This window comes from Rhineura floridana, chromosome 1 (assembly GCF_030035675.1).
Source record: "Rhineura floridana isolate rRhiFlo1 chromosome 1, rRhiFlo1.hap2, whole genome shotgun sequence".
Taxonomy (NCBI): Eukaryota; Metazoa; Chordata; class Lepidosauria; order Squamata; family Rhineuridae; genus Rhineura; species Rhineura floridana.
The window spans coordinates 148,492,818-148,512,671 of NC_084480.1; the positions used below are offsets into that span (position 1 = coordinate 148,492,818).

General features: G+C 41.6%; 2 protein-coding genes across 2 annotated transcripts in view; one reads left to right on the forward strand and one right to left on the reverse strand.

Moving 5' to 3' along the window:
* Nucleotides 1-19,854, reverse strand: part of MAN1A2 (mannosidase alpha class 1A member 2) — an 82,994-nt gene that overhangs the window by 45,798 nt on the left and 17,342 nt on the right. The window contains exons 2-3 of the mRNA XM_061636508.1: nt 9,636-9,891; nt 5,025-5,121 (exon numbers count right to left, since the gene is read on the reverse strand). Coding sequence (XP_061492492.1) covers nt 5,025-5,121; nt 9,636-9,891 — 353 coding nt within the window. The remainder of the gene's footprint in view (nt 1-5,024; nt 5,122-9,635; nt 9,892-19,854) is intronic.
* Nucleotides 1,366-3,126, forward strand: LOC133389236 (signal peptide peptidase-like 2B). Its single transcript, XM_061636520.1, has one exon. It carries the CDS (start codon nt 1,366-1,368, stop codon nt 3,124-3,126), a length of 1,761 nt encoding a protein of 586 aa, XP_061492504.1.

Genomic DNA, 19,854 nt, shown 5'->3' on the forward strand with positions numbered 1-19,854 from the left:
AATCTAATCTTAAAGAGGCAGTATCTATTTACAGTTTGACAGGAGAATGGAGACTTGGGTGGTTGCCAGGAGACAATTCTTAATCACTACGGGCAACTGAGTAGCAAATTGCAAGCTTGTGTTAGCAATGAGGGCGAGGGTAGGAAGGAGAAAAAGGTGGCTGATGTTGAAACTATAGAATCTGCATCTGGTCACAATCTCAAAACAGAATGGAAGAGGCGATAGTGGACAATCAACTGAGGTTCTTTGGGTGCTATCCAAGCAGCAAGTAGCACCAAGGCCTGCTGGAAACAAGCACAGCAAAGGCTGATTCCCCCCCCCCCCGGTCTGTAGAATCACCAAAAATAGTTGTAACCCAGGTCTATCTCCATCCTTAGGTGAAGCACACAGGTAACCTTTGGAGACAGAAAACAGGAATCAAGACAAACTAGGCAGTCTTTAAGTAAACAGAGGCTGAAGTTAGGTTTAGATAGTATACGAAGGAAAACATTGTGATCAGATGTTCTGTTTACCATCCAGCTTGATGAAGAGGTCTGGCAATCTTGAAAGCTTGATTATTTTATAATATTTTGGTTGGCCCAATAAAGGTATTGTCCTAATATGATTTAAGTTTTTTTTCTTATGGGCCAACATGGCTACCTTTGCTTTTTGTGTGAATCAGAAAATACCAAATTTAGCCATTCAGCTGTGAGATCCTAAACCAGAAGAAGAGGATTTCACACCACTGGAAGATGGAACTTTATTCTCCAAGGGAATATTCCCTCCAACCCGATTTGGCTTCTATTGACTTTTTACCTAGCACCTACTATTAACCTTTGCTAACAGGAAAACTACTTAGCTACTCTTGATTCCTGTTGTGTGGCTATCCAGACTGCAATGACTAGCTCCTAAACTTCAAAATTTAGCACTGCTTAGAAGACAGCCACCTTTATGAACTAACATGTTCACATCACAGCTTCTTTTGACAGAATACCCACATTAAACTATTAAATCATAGAAGCAGTAATAGAGTTCCATTGCCAGTTTGTAATTCTACATCCGTATCAATGGTGGAAGAGAAAGGTTAGGTTCATTATGTAACAAAAAGCCTTGTTGTGCGACAGCAAGAAAAAATATTTATGAGAGATATAGCAGATAGGGGTGGGGGTTGTCTCCATGGTTAGGAAGCTGGGCTTATTATGTAACAAACAAGGTTGGGGGTTATATCCATGGTGAGGGGGGTGAGGTTGTCACGAAGAGCTTACCATGTAGCAAGCAGAGTTTGGGTCCCAGGGGCCTAAACTTTGTACTCAAAGAAAAAAACCGACAAAATCTCTTTTACAAGAAGAGAAAGCAGCAGCACATAAGTTACACTTCCTGGTAAAGATGAAGGAAACCTGCGGAATGGCAATGGTGCTGTTTCTAGCCAACTTGTTCCTGCTCTTTATTCCACCTGTGCTTGCTCAGAACCCTGGAGTCATCCACATCAGCCCAGAAAAAGGAGGAGATTACTGCTTCCTCTTCCCTTCACAATGGATGAAATCTCATCAAGACAGTCGGAAAAATTGCTGGCTTGACCCCGAGCTCAGAACTCAGAACATGACTTACTCAGCCATGTGTTGCCCACCTTCGTTCTTTGGGGAGGAAGACAATGATGGAGGTGGATTCAGCACAAGAATTGCATCTGTAAGGGAGGGCAACTGCAATCTCTTTGAGAATGCCAGACTCCATCAAATTAATGGAACCCAGGGGCTGTTGACTCTTGGTGGAGACGCTCCATATCCCATGAGAAATTGGAAATCTGGATACAACTGGGGTCACTGTGAGGAGATCACTATCCCAGGGATTCTTCTAAAAGATATGGACATTCTCTACTTATTGTTTAAGAACTTGATCAGGGATTTGCTGTACAAAACTGGGATTATTTATGTGATGTCAATGTGCATAGTCATCATAGGAAGCTACTGGGCAGGAAGCAGAGAGAGAAAAAAGCAACTATATGTTGAACGCCAATGCCACACAGAAGATGATTTTAATGAGGTAACAATTGATACCAATGTCTACTTCACATGTACTTGTACAGCAATGGCCACCATCATGCTTCTTGCTCTCTACTGTTTCTATGATTACCTGGTACACGCAATGATTGGCATTTTCTGTCTATATGCATCTTTCAGTCTATATGGTTGTTTGGCTCCATTTGTAAGCAAGCTCCCATTTGGAAAACATGTAATTCATTTTCCATATTTTCACAAAGGTCTGGAGATCAAAACACTGTTTCTGGCAGTCCTGAGTATGTCCATCAATGCAATTTGGGTTATCTTCAGAAACGAGGATGGGTGGGGCTGGGTTCTGCAAGATATTTTAGGAATCTCTATTGGCATTTACATTCTGAGAACAGTCCACATGCCTACTTTAAAGAACTGTAGCTTATTTCTATTAGCTCATTTGTTTTATGATGTACTCTGTCTGTTCGCTACTCCTTACCTGACCAAAGCTGGAAAAAGCATCACAGACATGACAGCTTATGGATCATCAGACTCTGAAGAGATGCCTTTTCTGTTGAAAGTACCAATATTACCCTCAACATCAATTCTTGATTATGGTTCTTTTACTGCTGTAGGCCTTGGAGATATTATACTTCCTGGGTTCCTAGTAGCCTACTGCCACAGATTTGATGTTCAAGTCAACTCCTCAGGGATCTATTTTCTAGCCTCTACTCTGGCTTATAGTTATGGTCTCTTGGTGACTTTTGTTGCAGCAACATTCTTACAGACAAGTCAGTCAACGCTCTTATACATGGTGCCCTGTATACTCATTACTACCATGGCTGTTGCTGCTTCTCGCCAAGAGGTGGTCCTTTTTTGGACAGGTGTGGGCTCTGCAGAAGACCTGTCTCAACCTTATTTGCAAAAAGTCACCAAGCATCCAAATACGTTTAAAAATTCAGAGGGACAACTCTGTCAAGAAGGAGCAGGAAAACCAATAGTCAACATCACATTCCACAGGGAAGAGCTAAATAGCTTCAGCATATCCACCAGAGAGATGTCCGACCTGGACATGGACACTGAAGAGATGACTAAGTGCATTCCAAGTCCTAAAGAACCAGACACTCAACATGAGGCCTACCAAAAGGAAGAGGCTTAAGAAGCAAAGACCATATTCTGTGAGGAAAACGGGGGGAAGCCACCGCAAAATGTATGTACCATGGGAACATTCAGTGAAACGAACAGGGCACTTCAGGTTGAACAAATAAAAGTCCATTAAACCTCATTTGGGAAATAAAGCTACACCGTCACCCTTCCTGTGAAGGTCAATAAATTAAAAAGTCACTGTTCCTCATTCATCTGCATCAGCCACTTCCTGACCCTGTCACTGTCTAATGCGATCAAGAAACAGAACCCAGGATGAGGCTATGCAGCTAAGAGGCAAAGCTAGGCATAGTTGCAAGCTGGATTCTTAATCGCTGGGGTTGCCAGGAACAGGAAGCATGCTTAAATACACTGGGTTGTAAATTGAAAGTTAAGGATTACTAACCAAACTTCAAAACAGCTCCCCACCACACCAAAAAGGACTTGTGAGCTTCCAAGATCTATGGAATGTTTGTTTATTTATTGGATTTCCTCCCAGTAGGAGCCCAGGAATGTTGAGGCTGTCTTTTGGAAGGGGAAGATAATGGGGAGAGGGTAGGGAGAGGGAACTGACCTAACAGCTTAAAGTATTCTGGAGATGGTAATTAGTCGGACACAGGTGTGAAGTTAAAAACCTCCGCACCTATATGGGGGTGGGAGAAGACACCTTTTCCTTTTTTCACTCTTCAAATACCCTTCCCCCAATATATAGCAATAAAGCACTCACTGTTGGGACTGGCAACTAGCCCTGAAGCTGAGCCCTTTAATGATTCATAGCACAGTGAAGGAAGATTTCAGGAGGTGTCTTCTTTTTTTCCCCCACCCCATACACCCCAGGGAGGCAACAGTCCTGAAAAGAAGCACTCCTGTTAGGGGCTGGTAATACACTGCAACATTTTGTTGCAGGTCTCCACTTGCATACATATAAAACAGGGTGGGGAACCTTTTCTAGTCAGTGGGCCAGATAGTTATCTCCCCACCCCATGGCAGGCCAAACCTGACATGTGGGAAGGGTAGCCCACCTGTCAATCACATGTCAGGACTTCAAAGCACTGTACTGGACTGTTTGAATGCCCTTTGGAATCAGCTTTGCACCTTGCTCAAGGAGGGGGAAGCAATTTTCATTGGTAGCCACTTCTTCCTCCCTGCCCTGCTCCTTAAACATCTAATTTTGAAGATTTAAAGGAGCCACACAAGCAGCCTGCAAAGCCCTTTGCAAGCCATGGGGGCAGGGAGAAGCTGTTTCCATTGAATGGAAACTGCTCCCCCTCCTTGAGCAAGGTGTTCCAGTTTTATACAGACATAGGCTGCAGGCGGGACTTTTCCCATGTTCTGCCAATGCTTGCAAAGGGCATCTTCCTTTCCTTTCTTCTCCCGTGTTCTGCCAATACTTGCAAAAGACACCTTTCTTTCTCCCCGTCCATCAGAACTGAGTTCAAGAGATTCCTGGGGGAAAGTATCTGCCTTAATCCTGAATGCTTCTGTTTTTCTTGTTGTGCTTTACAGTGTAAATGTCAGAGCTTTGGAAGCTGCCATTTGGACCAATTCTAACGTTCATTTTCTTATTCTTCAGGTATTCTGTTTGGAATAAATGCTACACAAAATAAAGTGTTTTTATTTATGGAGGCAGCACTCCTAACCTTTCAGGGATTTCTAGAAAATTCCACCTGTGAACTATGCAAGTGCATTCCCACATGGTGGACTATGCAGAACCTAGAAAGATCATTAGTTTTAGACCAATATGCACGACACCAAAGTATTACCCCAAAATACATTAATCTCCTGGACAGCTGTCCCTTAAATGAGCTTATAGTTCTCCCTAGTTCACTTTATCAAATGCCAAGGGTACAATAATATACGCAAGGTATGCTTATGTGGAATTTTCAAGAAGAGTTTTTCAAATGAACAACCTACCAAATATGTTGGTGGAATGTCCTTTCCTAGCAATGGGCTTCAGTTCATTATGTCCCCATCCATACTGTCGGTAATTATTCCAGGCATGTTTCATCATCTAAGGAATGGAAAATAAACATTGGAAATCTGTTAACACAAATTAACTACGCTAGGTATCATCTGCCAATGTTTTAAGTAACAATATCTGTTTCAGACATTAATCTTACATACATATAGATTTGCTTTGTATTAATGCAGGAAATCAACAGAGTACTACTGTTATTTCAACGGAAAAATATCTAAAAGTGTTTCGAATTGTGAATTATGTACTGCAAAATTTACTGTTCTGTCAAGGTAAGCAGCTGCTGCTTCTAAAACTAGGGGCTGGCAGACCAACAAAAATTAATGTACAAGGAAGCTAATTCAATATATCCAAGTAGGTAGAAGTAGGTAATCAACTCACAGAGTCCAGCACATTCATGAGAATCACTGTTGAAATGCATTCCGAAATATAATACAACTTTTATCATCTTTTTTCAAAACACATATACCTAGTCTGCCTCTCATAATTTGTAGCTTTGCATTTTCTCTGATTTTGACTCAAATTTTAACAAAACAATACACTCCTAAATTGAAGGATTCCTGCTGTTCCCGATGTGCCACCACCTATCCTTCAGGCTCTTGGTGCCTCCTGCTGTCTATGCAAGACAAGGGAGCAAAGTTTCCATTGGCTTGCATAAAGGAGAAAAGCTGGACTTCTAAGGACCTTTCACCTTCCCCAACCATTTTGGAAGCACAGCTTCCCCCCAACCCTATGCAAGTCAAGCAAGAACGTTGCTCCACTGACTTGAATCAGGGAGAAATGTTGAGTCAGGTTTGTGTGTGTTCATTCTGTCCTGTGTTTTCAAGCACGCAGACACACAGGAAGGCACTCCCAACGTTCTGTGACTGGCCAAACCTCTACAGCAGCCATTTTGTGATATGCCCCCAACACTTTTTAAAAATTCTGAATTTGCCCACGTGCCCCCAAAAGCCGGGGACCCTGTTGTATACCATAACTAGACTGGTGTAGGAACAAATCCATACAGGAAATGCCATGATAAAAAATGTCAGGCTACTGAAAGAATTCTGGCCTTAATGTCACCTCTACCAAAGAGGAATTCTACTTTCCCCATTAAAAGAAACACCAGGAACAGCCACTCTTCACTTGTCACTAGAGCTTTTGGGTGGTGATGTCTCCTTAACCATAGGTAAGGAGGTCATCCAGGTTCACATATAATGCAAAACTATGGTTAACGTTAACGAAGGCTTATAACCCAACACCAAACCTGGTTTAACAAGAAGCCTTAGCTAATAAAACACAGTAAAGCCACTGTGTTCACACCTAACATGAAGCCATGGTTTAATAAACCATAGTTTAATAAACCATTGTTTAGAGTTTTCTGTGAACCAGGCCACCTTGGTCCCTTACAATTGGTTGCTGGCTTTGCTTATATTTATCCTCAACAGATTTGTGCTACCTGTCCCTGACTTTGCTTGATAATTATGCTTTCTCTTGGCTAAAATGTGTTAACATGATTAATACAATTGGCTACTCACTTCCCCGTCTTCTGCTACTTGGGTTAGAAAAAGCAACTGCTTGCGTTACACAAACACTTCTAGATCTTAACTTACAAAATTCATTAGCTCTGGCAAATGTGGTTTGTTCATCATTACACCCCAGTCTACAATCTATCAGTGATTATTGACCTGCTAGCTATTTAGAAACATTAAATATTCCCACATACAGTATTTTCAATGGCTAGATTCAAAGCTTTGCCATCAGCAGTTATAAAAAGTTGATTTACCAGGCTGTCCAGGCACTTGAAAGTCTGTCCTTGTGAACTGGCTCAGTCAAAACATTAGTCCACATTCTCCTATACTGTACCGGGGTGGGGCACCTGATATTGCAGGCCAGAGCTTTATCTCTCTTACCCCTTGCAGGCCAAATTTGACAGGTGGGCAGTCCAAGTCAGAAAGAACACAGAGATGTCCTCTCTGCTTCTGTTTGCTTTCTAAAGGAAGCTCTTCCTTTTGACTCATGGGTGGGGAAAAAAAATCCAGCCTAAAGGAACCGGGAAGTTAGAAACCAGAACGTTTCATCTGCAGACCATGGGCTAAGTTGCTCTGTATTTCTTATCTCTATATGCGTAACTGCTATCAACATTCCATAGGTCCTGGAAGCTCACAGACATTTGTCAGAGTTCTTTTAATGAGAAAAAGAAAAAATTAGTTGAATTTGTAAACACATATACTTTGGTGTACCCAGAGAATGCGTAAAAAACACTACTAATTGTTTCATTTCTTTTTTCTTCCCTATTAATAATACTAATGTTAGGTGAATTGACTCCTTACTTCTTGTTTTATTTAATCAATGAACTACCACTCAAGGTCAATTCCCATATGAAGTCTATCATTTTCTGCTACGAAGCTGGAATCAGGGACAATACAGGAAGCATCAAAACATGACAGAAAATTTTAAAAAAAGGATCTTAAGAAGAAACTTCATTTTAGCAGCTGGTTTCCTTTCTAAACAAGAAATCTTGACATTCATAACCTCCTTAGATAACCTTTCATGAATATACCGTGCTAATTATAAATATATTGGATAATCCACATCATTGTATATTTCGATTTCTGTCTCTATGAAAAGATATATACTGATCAATACTTTCCATATTCATTCTGACCAATTCATACTTGTTTAAGATTATAGCCTGAGAACTGTGAAAATCTTCAAGTGATGATTATTATATAGCCCCAATATGGAACTGCACAATTAGTGCAAAGACAACAGGCTCTTCCATAGGGAGCTTGCAGTCTAAATGTTTATTATAGGGAAGACAAAGTGAAAGATGAAAAAAGGAAGGGATGGACAAGAGTAACATTAAATTAATGTGTGCAAATGCAACCTCATGAACTTAAATGTTGTTTGAACTGGGGAGGTGGACTAAAGGGTTAATTCACATAGAAAAGTGAGTTTAGAGAAAGGCAGTAAACATTCCAGTTGTAAGTCAGAACAGGTGGAATAATAAGACAGGAAGGTTTGGGGAGAGCACTGATCCTATTAGTAAGGGATAGATGGGATACAAGAACAGAAAGCTACGGCAAGAGAAAGCTGCTGAGAGTGTTACACTTATCCTGGATGCAGACTGAGAAAGGGAAACCAGTGAAAGTAAATGGTTACAGTGGAAGAGTTTTGAATAGAGGAAATGGGAACAAGGTGTGTTAAGACCAGAGCTTGAATGAGTGTTAGCTGAAAGGATGGCAAGAAAAAGATGGTTTTTGTAGTTTTTATGGGGGGGAAGTGACATTACTTGACATCAGATTGAATATGGTACGCAGAAGAAAAAAAATCAAAGACTCCAGTAAATAAATGACTGCAGACCTAAAGCATGTTCAGAGATGTTTTCCATGGATGCCACACTTAGTTCTTTACGCTAATGACTATGCAGTACAGGAATTAATAAAAAATTATTCCACATTAAAACTCTTTAACAATTATTGTTCTGGTGTGGTGCATAAAGCCCTAACAGATTTAACAACCAAAGCACCAAATACATGCAAAGCAGTTTACTACATTCAAAGGAAATAGTATAACCAACTGTTGTATCTGTACCTCACTGGGACCCACTTGATACCATATGGAAATTGAGAGACAGTTTCCTTAGCTCCAACATAAAACTACACCTTAGCACAAACCTAACTGCATTAACACTATACAAAATGAAGGCCATCTATTCTACAAACATACATTCTATATCAACTTAACCCTCATAGCTTTCCCACAAGATACTTGAGAATTATAGTTTAGTGACTGAGTTCCCTTGCCCCCTCACAGAACTACAGTTCCCAGGGAGAATTATATGTATATCCTGCTTTTCTAACAAAACCCATTCCCCAAAGTTGCTTATAACAATTAAAATCCATTTCAACAATTCAAGCATTCAAACGGGTGGCAGACAAAGAAGGAAGGAGGCATAATGAAGCAATTAAGCTAATTTGCATATGGCATGATGACATTTTTCAATACTTAATTAGAACTAGATATCTAACGAACAGGCAAGAGGGAAGAAAACTTTCAGAGAATACTAAATGCCATACAATTTAAGGTTGATAACCCAACCTTCTTCCTGTCACGGTTAAATGCAAGTAATCACTGACAAGAAGGTGCTCTTGCAAGTGCACCCAGATCAGTCTGAGTTTGCCAAAAGCCTTCTTGATTACGACCCTTATTTTGGGGAAGAGGAGATGAAAAACAACTTGGTATTTATCTTTCTTTTACCACTTGCATCATGTCTCTTTAGTTAAGATTTAAGCTTTTCATGATTCTTTACCAAATCTACCAGGTTAACATATTTCTCACTGCTTAGGCTTTTACAAGAAACAAAAGCAAGGCAAAGCACAAAATTACTCACCTGACAGTCAAGAATACACCCCAGTTGAAATGAAGAATATGGAGCATGGGGCATGATATATCAGCAGGACATGAGTTTAGCTGTCACAAAAAATACAGTTTCTGAAAGGTTCATAAAAATAATCCTGGCATCAAGAAACATAGCTAGATAGTAATCAGATGGCACAAGTGATTACCTCTTTAATTTTGTCCCTTTTTTCTCGAATATCTGGATCTACTGGATCTCCACTGTTTATCCCTACAAGATTTGGTACGGGGACCGGAGGCAGAGGCTTGCTGCTTTTATTCTTCAGGCCCTTCGCTATCTTGCTCTTCTCGGTTTGAATTTCTGCTTGGATCTCATCCCGCGACTTCTTCAGTTTCTCTTTTGCTTCCTCTAGAGCTTTTTCGTGATCTGCACGAATTTTATTTCTCAAGCGCTCCTCCTCTTCTCTAAAGAAACAAAGAGAAAGTTAATTTCTTAAAGGAAATTAAAGCTATTTTTAGAAAATGTTGGGGAGAGGATCACGCTAGCTGTATGTTTATGCAGCAACCATCTATTTCTTATTCCAACTGTAACTGAAGGTGATCTGCTAAATATCTAAAAATGATACATCTATTGGTGTTAGAAATGGTTGACATTAGAGTACTCAAGAAATTCTGATGATTCAACAGGCCTTTTCACATATGAAAGAATTTCATTTAATTTATTATCAATAACTTGCAGCTGAATGAATAGATTTCATCGAAAAACACTGCTACTGATAGAACATGAAAGTCCTGTGAAGGTCCATTCAATCTGTGAAGGCCCATTCACACACCATGTACACATTAAGCAGCACCAAAGGATGCTGGAGCTCTGGTAATGTTTAAAGCATGCGTCACCAATTAGGCTCCCACAGGCACACATGTACTTGAAAGAAGTCTTGCCTGGTGTCCACAGAGTCCTCTCCCTTGGTGAAGTTAGGCTAGAAATAAGCATTCTATTTTAGTCAACAGAACAAGTCGCAGTGAGTGAACTGTTTTCTAGTTTGCAAGTGTGTCCGCCGGCAACCCCTAGCTTAAAGAGAGCACATGAAGAAGCCCAAAATGGCAAGCCAATTAGCATGACAATTGGTATGAGCCCATGAATGATAGGTACGCTTAGGTTTTGATATTTACAACAACAAATTTGTCAAAGTATGGTTTTTAAAATGATCTCTAATCATCTTGAAGAGATCTAGCAGGAAAACTCCCAGGTGCCAATTCAGCCCTAGCAATGCAATCTGGGTGAGCGTATCAGCATCTGGATGCAAATCCACTTCATGCCCACAATTCCAAATCCATGTGCAGATCTCCTTTCTCTCTACAAGTTGTTAGAAAAGCACCTACACATCATTATACATAATACACTCATTACTTCCACTTGACCAAAAATGTTACTCTACTCCTGGAACATTACTGTAGTTGTAACATCATTTTTATTTTATTTTTAAAAATAGGTTAAAAATTGGTTGGATCAATAGCATCATAACACTCCACCCTAGGTTTATACACCCCGAATGTGTATAAGCAAGTTTCTACACACGTGCCCAGCTAGATGAGGAATCACACCTCTGCCTGGCTCTCCTCCCTCCTCCAACAGCCAGGGCTAACTGCATGTACTCTTTTCTAAAAGCTAAAAACCTTCCAATCAGCTGTGCAGGGCAGGAGGCTACTCACCTCCTTCCTGCTCAACAACTGATATGTAGGATTTTTTTAAAAAAAGAGCTTTGTACATACTGTTTTGGAGGAACCCGTGTGTGTTTGATATTATTTGACAGCCCTGCAATTTTATGCTTAGCACAAGATTCCATCTGAGTAGATCATGCCAGGAACACAAATTAGAAGTGGAAGCTCTCCACATAATAGCCATCTACACAGTTAGCCATTTTACACATTCCAGTTAGGAACAGAAAACTCACCACAGGGCTGTCATTTTTGACAGCATTCTTGTAGCAATCATGATGTGTGCTCTGGTTATCAAAATAAAGTCACTATATCACTACAGAGAATTTTACCCTATTTTACCAGCTGATTCACAGAACAATTGTATTGATTCACAGCTATTATCTTTAATTGCTCATTGATTCACACACCCATAAAAAGATTAACTGGTCATTGATTAATATATATATATATATATATATATATATATTTCAGTTGGTGCAGCTCGAGGAAGTGGAGAAGGTGCTTGGAATGGTGCGGGCGACCACGTCTGCTCTGGACCCTTGCCCATCTTGGCTGGTGAAGGCCGGCAGGGCTGTGACCACCGGCTGGGCCAAAGAGGTGATAAACGCCTCCTTGAGCGAGGGAGTAGTCCCTGGCAGTCTCAAGGAGGCAGTAGTAAGACCGCTTTTAAAGAAACCTTCTTTGGACCCAGATGTTTTGAACAACTATAGACCGGTGGCTAATGTCCCTTTTTTGGGCAAGGTCTTGGAGCGGGTGGTCGCCGGCCAGCTCCAGGTGCTTTTGGATGAAACCGATTATCTGGATCCGTTTCAATCCGGTTTTAGGTCTGGTTTTGGCACTGAAACAGCCTTGGTCACCCTGTATGATGACCTTTGTCGGGAGAGGGACAGGGGGAGTGTGACTCTGTTGATTCTCCTTGATCTCTCAGCGGCGTTTGATACCATCGACCATGGTATCCTTCTGGGGAGGCTCGCGGAGTTGGGAGTTGGGGGCACTGCTTGGCAGTGGCTCTGCTCCTACTTGGCGGATCATCGCCAGAAGGTAATGCTTGGGGAACATTGCTCGACATCCTGGACTCTCCATTGTGGAGTCCCTCAGGGGTCGGTTCTGTCCCCCATGCTTTTCAACATCTACATGCAGCCTCTGGGTGCGGTCATCTGGAGTTTTGGAGTGTGTTGTCATCAGTACGCTGATGACACGCAGCTCTACTTCTCCTTTTCACCTTCTTCAGGTGAGGCTGCTGATGTGCTGAACCATTGCTTGACCGCGATAATGGACTGGATGAGAGCTAATAAACTGAAACTCAATCCAGACAAGACCGAGACACTGTTGGTGAGCCCTTTACCTGCCCAGATGGTGGATGTTCATCCTGTTCTAGATGGGGTTACACTCCCCTTGAAGGAACAGGTTCGTAGTTTGGGGGTCCTTTTTGACCCTTCCTTGTCGCTTGAGGCTCAAGTGGCCTCAGTGGCACGGAATGCGTTTTACCATTTTCGCCTAGTAGCCCAACTACGCCCCTATCTGGACAGTGACGATCTCGCCTCAGTTGTTCACGCTCTGGTAACTTCTAGACTGGACTACTGTAATGCGCTCTACGTAGGGCTGCCCTTGAAGACTGTTCGGAAACTCCAGCTAGTGCAAAATGCGGCAGCCAGGTTGTTGACGAGGACCTATCGGTCTGTGCATATAACACCTGTCCTGGCCCACTTGCACTGGCTACCCATCTGTTTCCGAGCTAGATTCAAGGTGCTGGTTTTGACCTATAAAGCCTTATACGGTGTGGGACCGCAATACCTTGTGGAATGCCTCTCCTGCTATGAACCTACCTGTTCACTTTGTTCAGTATCTAAGGCCCTCCTCCGGGTACCAACTATCAGGAAGCCCGGAGGACTGTTGTTAGATCTAGGGCCTTTTCTGTGGTGGCCCCCGAACTCTGGAACAGCTTACCTGAGGAGATATGCCTGGTGCCTACAGTACTTTCTTTTAGGTGCCAGGTTAAGACCTGGCTATACTCCCAGGCATTTTAATGTTTTTACATGTAATTTTGTTAGTTAACTTGCTGCTATGTGTTATTGATTTTATTATATTATTGTATTTTAATCCAGTTTTGTACACCACCCAGAGAGCTACTAGCTATGGGCGGTCTAGAAATGAAACAAAATAAATAAATAAATAAATAAATACCAAGGCTGCATTCAACCAAGTCCTACTCAGAGGAGATCTACTGAAATGAACCTAAGTTAGTCATCTCTTAACTTTAATAGATGTATTCTGAGTAGGACTAACACTGAATACCACTCTAAACTATTTGCAATTTGTCCTATCATAATCCTGGGGGAACAGATTATGCCTATTGAAAGTAGTAATTTACAACAGTGGGCAGGCTTATTTATTTATTATATTTATATCCCACCCTTCCTCCCACAAGGAGTTCAGGTTAACTACTCAATAAATTGGTAATCTGTATGGCAGGTATGGGGAACCTGTGGCCCTTCAAATGTTGTTGGACCAGAGCTATCTTCCCAGTTGACTGGCTCTGCTGGCTAAGGTTGACAGAAGGTGTAGTCTAATAACATCCAAAGAGCCACAGGTTCTCCTATATGGTCTTGCAAAGTGGTAAAAAAATGTCTATGAGCAACACATGCTGCTATCGCTGACATGTCTGTTATATTTTTGTAGCATGAAACAAAACCTCATGGGCGAACATGTTTGTTCATATTTGCATATACGAAATTGTAATCACTCAAATATATATTGACTGGCTGAATTAATAAAATGTCTTATTAAGCTCTTCAGTAGCGCAAATCACAATATTTTCATGCTATACAATCTTGGTATCAAGCCAAATTTTGGTTGGTGCCATAGCTGAGGTGTTATTTATAAAGAATCATTGTAAAAAAAAAATTCCTGCCACCAACCCACCTTCTTTTGGCACTTTGCATCTTAAACTGTTTTTACAAAACCTAGTGCAAAGTTGCAGAGCATAAAATTATGGTTAATTTAAGTCATGAATGGTTGCTGTACAATCATAAATAAGGGAGGTTTTACTAATTTTCCTGATGGCCATTTTAAATAACTCCCTTCCACCTCCCAGAGCTTGTGGGCATGACATGTGGATTCCAGACTATGAGGGGAACATCCTGAAGAAAAACGTGCCCCAATAGTGTACCGCAAACTTTCCACAAAACCCATACATTAGGGCCCCGCTTTTCGGTGCCCCACTTTTCGGCATTCCATTAATACGGCGCCAGCGGGGTGATCAGCTGGGGGGGCTGGAGCTCCCCACACTCCAGCTGATCGCGCCAGAGGAGGGGAAGATCGGCTGAAGCTCACTACAGCCGATCTTCTCCTCTTCTGGCGTGATCAGACTCCCGCTGGAGCTGATCGTGCCCGAGGAGGGGAAGATCTGATCTTCTCCTCCTCAGGTGCGATCAGTGGGTTAGGTTCCAGACCCCCACACTGCAGCTGATCCACTTTCCGGCGGGGGTATGGAACCTAACCTTCCGTATGAGTGGGGCCCTACTGTATAGGAGAACATCTAACCAATTGCTCCTTCATTACTAAAGGCTTAGGTGAATTCACCTGGTGTCGAAGGGACAGCAGATATGGCACCAGCCAAGCCACTTGGGGGAGAACATTCCAGAGACAGGACACCACAACTGAAAAGGCTTCATCGTTGGCCACTTCTGAATACAAGGGACCCAGAAAAAGGCCTCTGGGAAGTAGATTAGCATTTTTGGATGGGAGAAGGCTGCCCTTAAAATTATTCTATTCCCAAAAGGCTTTTAAAAACAGATGAAGATGTTTAGCCCTGGTGAAAGCATACCAAACCACCACCAACTATTGAAGGTTTGCTTCAAAAAAAGGTGTCAAATAATGGACATACACAAAGCAGATTACAACATGCTCTGAAGGAAGTTCCAATCTGTAGACAGCAGCAACTAAAAATGCCTCTTTCTTTTCAAAAGTGTCTTTCTGCAAGAGATGCTAAAAGCAACAAAAAAGCTTTCTTCAGGTACGTCCATAGTAAAAGACAGAGAAAAGAAATGGTGGCACAGCTACTCAATGAGGATGGCAAAATGATAAATAAAGAAAAGGCAGAAGTGCTCAATTCCTACTTTGGCTCAGTCTTCTCCCAAAAAAGGGTTTATGACCCTCACGGGAAACATGAAGTAGAAGGGGCATGACTGGAGCTTGAGACTGATAGACAAACGGTCAAGGAATACCTAATCACTTTGAACAAGTTCAAATCTCCAGGGCCCGATAAACTGCATCCTAGAGTATTGGATGAACTGGCTGAAGAACTCTCAGAACCGCTGTCTATTGTCTTTGAGAAACTATGGAGGACTGGTGAAGTGCCGGATGACTGCAGGAGAGCTAATGTTGTCCCTATCTTCAAAAAGGGCAAAAAGGAGGAACCAAGGAACTACAGACCAGTCAGCCTAACATCAATCCCTGGAAAAACTCTGGAGCAGATTATAAAGCAGACGATCTGTAAGCAACTTGAAAACAATACAGTGATTACTAGGAGCCAACATGAATTTATGAAGAACAAATCCTGCCAAACTAATCTTATCTCATTTTTTGATAGGGTAACCTCCCTTGCAGACCGTGGGAATGCTGTGGACATAATATATCTCGACTTCAGCAAAGCTTTTGACAAAATTCCCCATGATATTCTGATTAGCAAGCTAGCTAAATGTGGGCTGGATGGAACAACTATCAGGTGGATCCACAGTTGGCTCCAGAATAGTACTCAAAGAGTGCTTATCAACGGTTCCTTCTCAAACTGGGTGGAAGTAACAAGTGGGGTACCATGGGGCTCGGTCCTGGGCCCAGTGCTCTCCAACATTTTTATTAATGACTTGGATGAAGAGGTACAGAGCATGCTTATCAAATTTGCAGTTGATACAAAATTGGGGGGCACAGCTAATACCATGGAAGACAGAAACAAATTCAAAGGGACCTTGATAGGCTGGAGCATTGGGCTGAAAATAACAGAATGAAATTCAACAGGGATAAATGCAAAGTTCTACACTTAGGAAAAAGAAACCAAATGCACAGTTATAAGATGGGGGATACTTGGCTCAGCAATACAACATGTGAGAAGGATCTTGAGATTGTCATTGATCACAAGCTGAATATGAGCCGACAGTATGATGTGGCTGCAAAAAAGGCAAATGCTATATTAGGCTGCATTAACAGAAGTATAGTTTCCAAATCACGTGAAGTACTAGTTCCCCTCTATTCAGCACTGGTTAGGCCTCATCTTGAATACTGCGTCCAGTTCTGGTCTCCGCACTTCAAGAAGGATGCAGACAAACTGGAACAGGTTCAGGGGAGGGCAATACACCACAGGTCTCATCCTTCCTTCTTCATGAGTCTATTAATCTGCAGTTAGAGCACAGTGTCAAACCCGATACGGGTGGTACTGTCTCAAAGTGTCACTTCTGCTGATGCCAAATTATATGTATGACCATAATATTATTTTTTTTTTAAAAAAATCTTTTTATTTTTACATCAAATACAGGTTCAGAGGAGGGCAACAAGGATGATCAGGGGACTGGAAACAAAGTCCTATTAGGAGAGACTGAAAGAACTGGGCATGTTTAGCCTGGAGAAGAGAAGAGTGAGGGAGATATGATAGCACTCTTCAAGTACATGAAAGGTTGTCACAGAGGAGGGCCCGGATGCCTTGTTGTTCTTCCCACACTGCAGGGCATAGAAATAATGGGCTCTAGTTGCAGGAAGCCAGATTTCGACTGGACATCAAGAAAAACTTCCTAACTGTTAGAGCCATACGACAATGGAACCAATTACCTAGCGAGGTAGTGGGCTCTCCGACACTGGAGGCATTCAAGAGGCAGCTGGACAGCCTTCTGTCAGGAATGCTTTGATTTGGATTCCTGCATTCAGCAGGGGGTTGGACTTGATGGCCGTATAGGCCCCTTCCAACTCTACTATTTTATGATTCTATATTCTATGATCTTGGACAGCCAGGTGAAAATCATTGTAGCTTTAAGGGTTTAACCGATACATAGCTTATTTGCATCACACACTGAAAGACTCCTTGTCATTCTACCTACTGTTCAACAACAAACACAAAGCAATTTTACTGAGTTCAAAGAGTAAATAACTAGTGACAGTCAGAGCCTTCAAAATATGGCTGCATTGTTTTTTATACTAACACAGCTGTAGCACAATGTAATCTTCCAAAAGAATCCTTTTCCATCAATACCCTCAGTAAATCAAATAAAAGATGGCATCAGCTCCTGAGGTGATCATGTCTAAATTGAACCAGGAACATTTTTCAGAGGTCCACAATTCCACTTGCTGTGCCACATATTCAGTCACCCTCAGGCAAGTGTAACAAGCCCAGCCTCAGCCTTCCTCTTCAGGTAGGAGCTGGAAAGGGGGGGGGGAGGAATTAAACTCATACTAACTGGAGAAAGCACAATTATAGATTAGATTCTTAGTCCACCTCTGACTGAAAATGGTTCCCCAACATGGTCAATTTAAAGAAATAATTTCAAAAGTCTATCGCTTCATCATAATTTGGACAGTTATTCTTTTCCCTGGTGGCTAATTCCATCCAATAACATGTTTATGACTTTACCAATTTATCATCCAAAAGTGATTATGCTTTTTGTTTCTGCGCCATTGCTTTCTTTCAACTTTCCCCACATCAAAGTATATTTAGCAAATGGTTCTTAGCATCATGATCCAATGCACACACATTCAGAAGTATGTCCCAAAGAGAACTCTCATAACTGTTGGCAAAGAAAGAGTGCCTGAATGTATTTTTCCACAGCAGAGTTACAAGGCCAAGAAGCACAGAGTCCGTGCAGATCTCAAGGACAAGTAGCCAAGGCAACCAGCTGGCCTTATCTATAAGACTTAGCAGATCTGGCCAGTCGGTGTGGGGGTCGAGGAGTTTGTACAGAGAGAGAGCTTGAGATATATTCTATTGTCAGTAAAGTGACTCTTAAAACTTATTACTTGTCTGGCTCATTGCTTCAACTGGCATCTAGCCTGTCACTATACTGTTCTGCATCCTGGGCATCTGCTTGCGCCAGATACAACATCCAACAAGTGGTAGCAGAGGATGGTTACCTGGTGCTGAGGGTTACCTGGTGCTGAGGATTACCTGGAGCGGAGGATTGCAGAAAAGCGGCAGAGAAAAGCCAGGATTGCAGACCAGCGAGAAAAACAGCAGAGAGACGGAGAAACTGAAAGCTGAGCTGAAAGCTGTGAGAGAGCCGTGGGAAAGAAAAAAAAACTAACCGAAGGACAGAGGTGAGAAGCTCTAATTACAAAGGCGGTGAACTGTGAAAAGTGAAAGTATGTCTGTTACATTATCGGCCGGGATTCCCTTGGGAAGGCTGACATGGAAAAATTATGGCACTTGGAAACAGAGAATGCAGGCTTTTCTAGTGAAAGAAGACCTGTGGAAAGCTATCGCAGAAGACCCACCCGTCGGGGTGCCTATTCCAGCAGATTGGAGAAGGCTGGATGAGAGGGCAAAGGCGTTAATTGTTCTTGCTATTGATGATTCTCAATTACTGCACGTGCGTGATGCAACAACAGCTAAGGAAACCTGGGAAACTTTAAGAAATATTCATGTGAAAAAGACTGCCAGTTCTAAAATATATCTTGCCAGAAGATTGTATCAGATGCGCTTATCTGGAGATACAACCATGTCAGAGCATTTGTTGGAAATAAACAGACTGTTTACTGAGTTGTCAGAACGTGAAATTGAACATTCTCAAACGCAAAAAGTGTATATCACATTAGCTTCACTAGATTCAAGTTATGATAGTCTGGTGAGCTCTTTGGAAGCAACAGACGATGCAAATCTCAATATGGATTATATAGAAGGCAAACTTTTACAAGAATTCCAAAGGAGGCAGGAAATGGCAAAGCAGGAAAAGACTGAGTCTAAACACAACGTGGAAAAACAGAACAACAAAGCTGCACAAGAGAGACTGTATGGACAAAAGGCATGTTATTTTTGTGGTTCCAAGCAACATCTTCAAAGGAATTGTGAAGCAAGAAGAAGAGAAAGAGGAAGAAAACCATGTGTACAGGTGATCTATGCTAGTAAGAATAAGCAATGTATTAACAATGAGCAGGGAAATAACTGTAAAGATTTATGGGCAATTGACAGTGGGGCAAGAAATAGTATAATCAAAGATAAATCCATGTTTCATACATTTTGTGACGTAGAGGATCATGTAATAATGGCTGATGGATCTAAGAAACTTATCAAAAGTAGAGGAACAGTGAAATTAGCAGGTTTTAATACAATAATGACAGATGTGCTGTTTATTCCTGACATTGAAAGCAACATTATGGCTGTGTCGAAACTCAATGAAATGGGGTTCACAGTAATGTTCAAAAGGGGTTCAGTGCATGTAATGAGAGGAGAAAAAATATTCATGAAAGGGATAGTAAAGAAGTCACTGTTCTATATGCAGCTGAGAGTCCTCAGTAAAGACACAGACATGACACATAGAGGTTCAATAGGGATTAACCTAACTCAGTCAGAAGCACACACCAAGAGAACCAAGCATATCAGCATCAAATATCACCATGTCAGAGAAATGATTAAACAAGGGTTTGTGGAATTAACTTATTGTAACACTGCTGATATGCTGGCTGACGTTATGACAAAACCACTAAGTGAAGACAAGTTCTTAAAACTGA

Bases quoted from the DNA above. Each gene is read 5' to 3' on its own strand.
- LOC133389236 (XM_061636520.1), top strand. From the start codon at position 1,366: ATGAAGGAAACCTGCGGAATGGCAATGGTGCTGTTTCTAGCCAACTTG.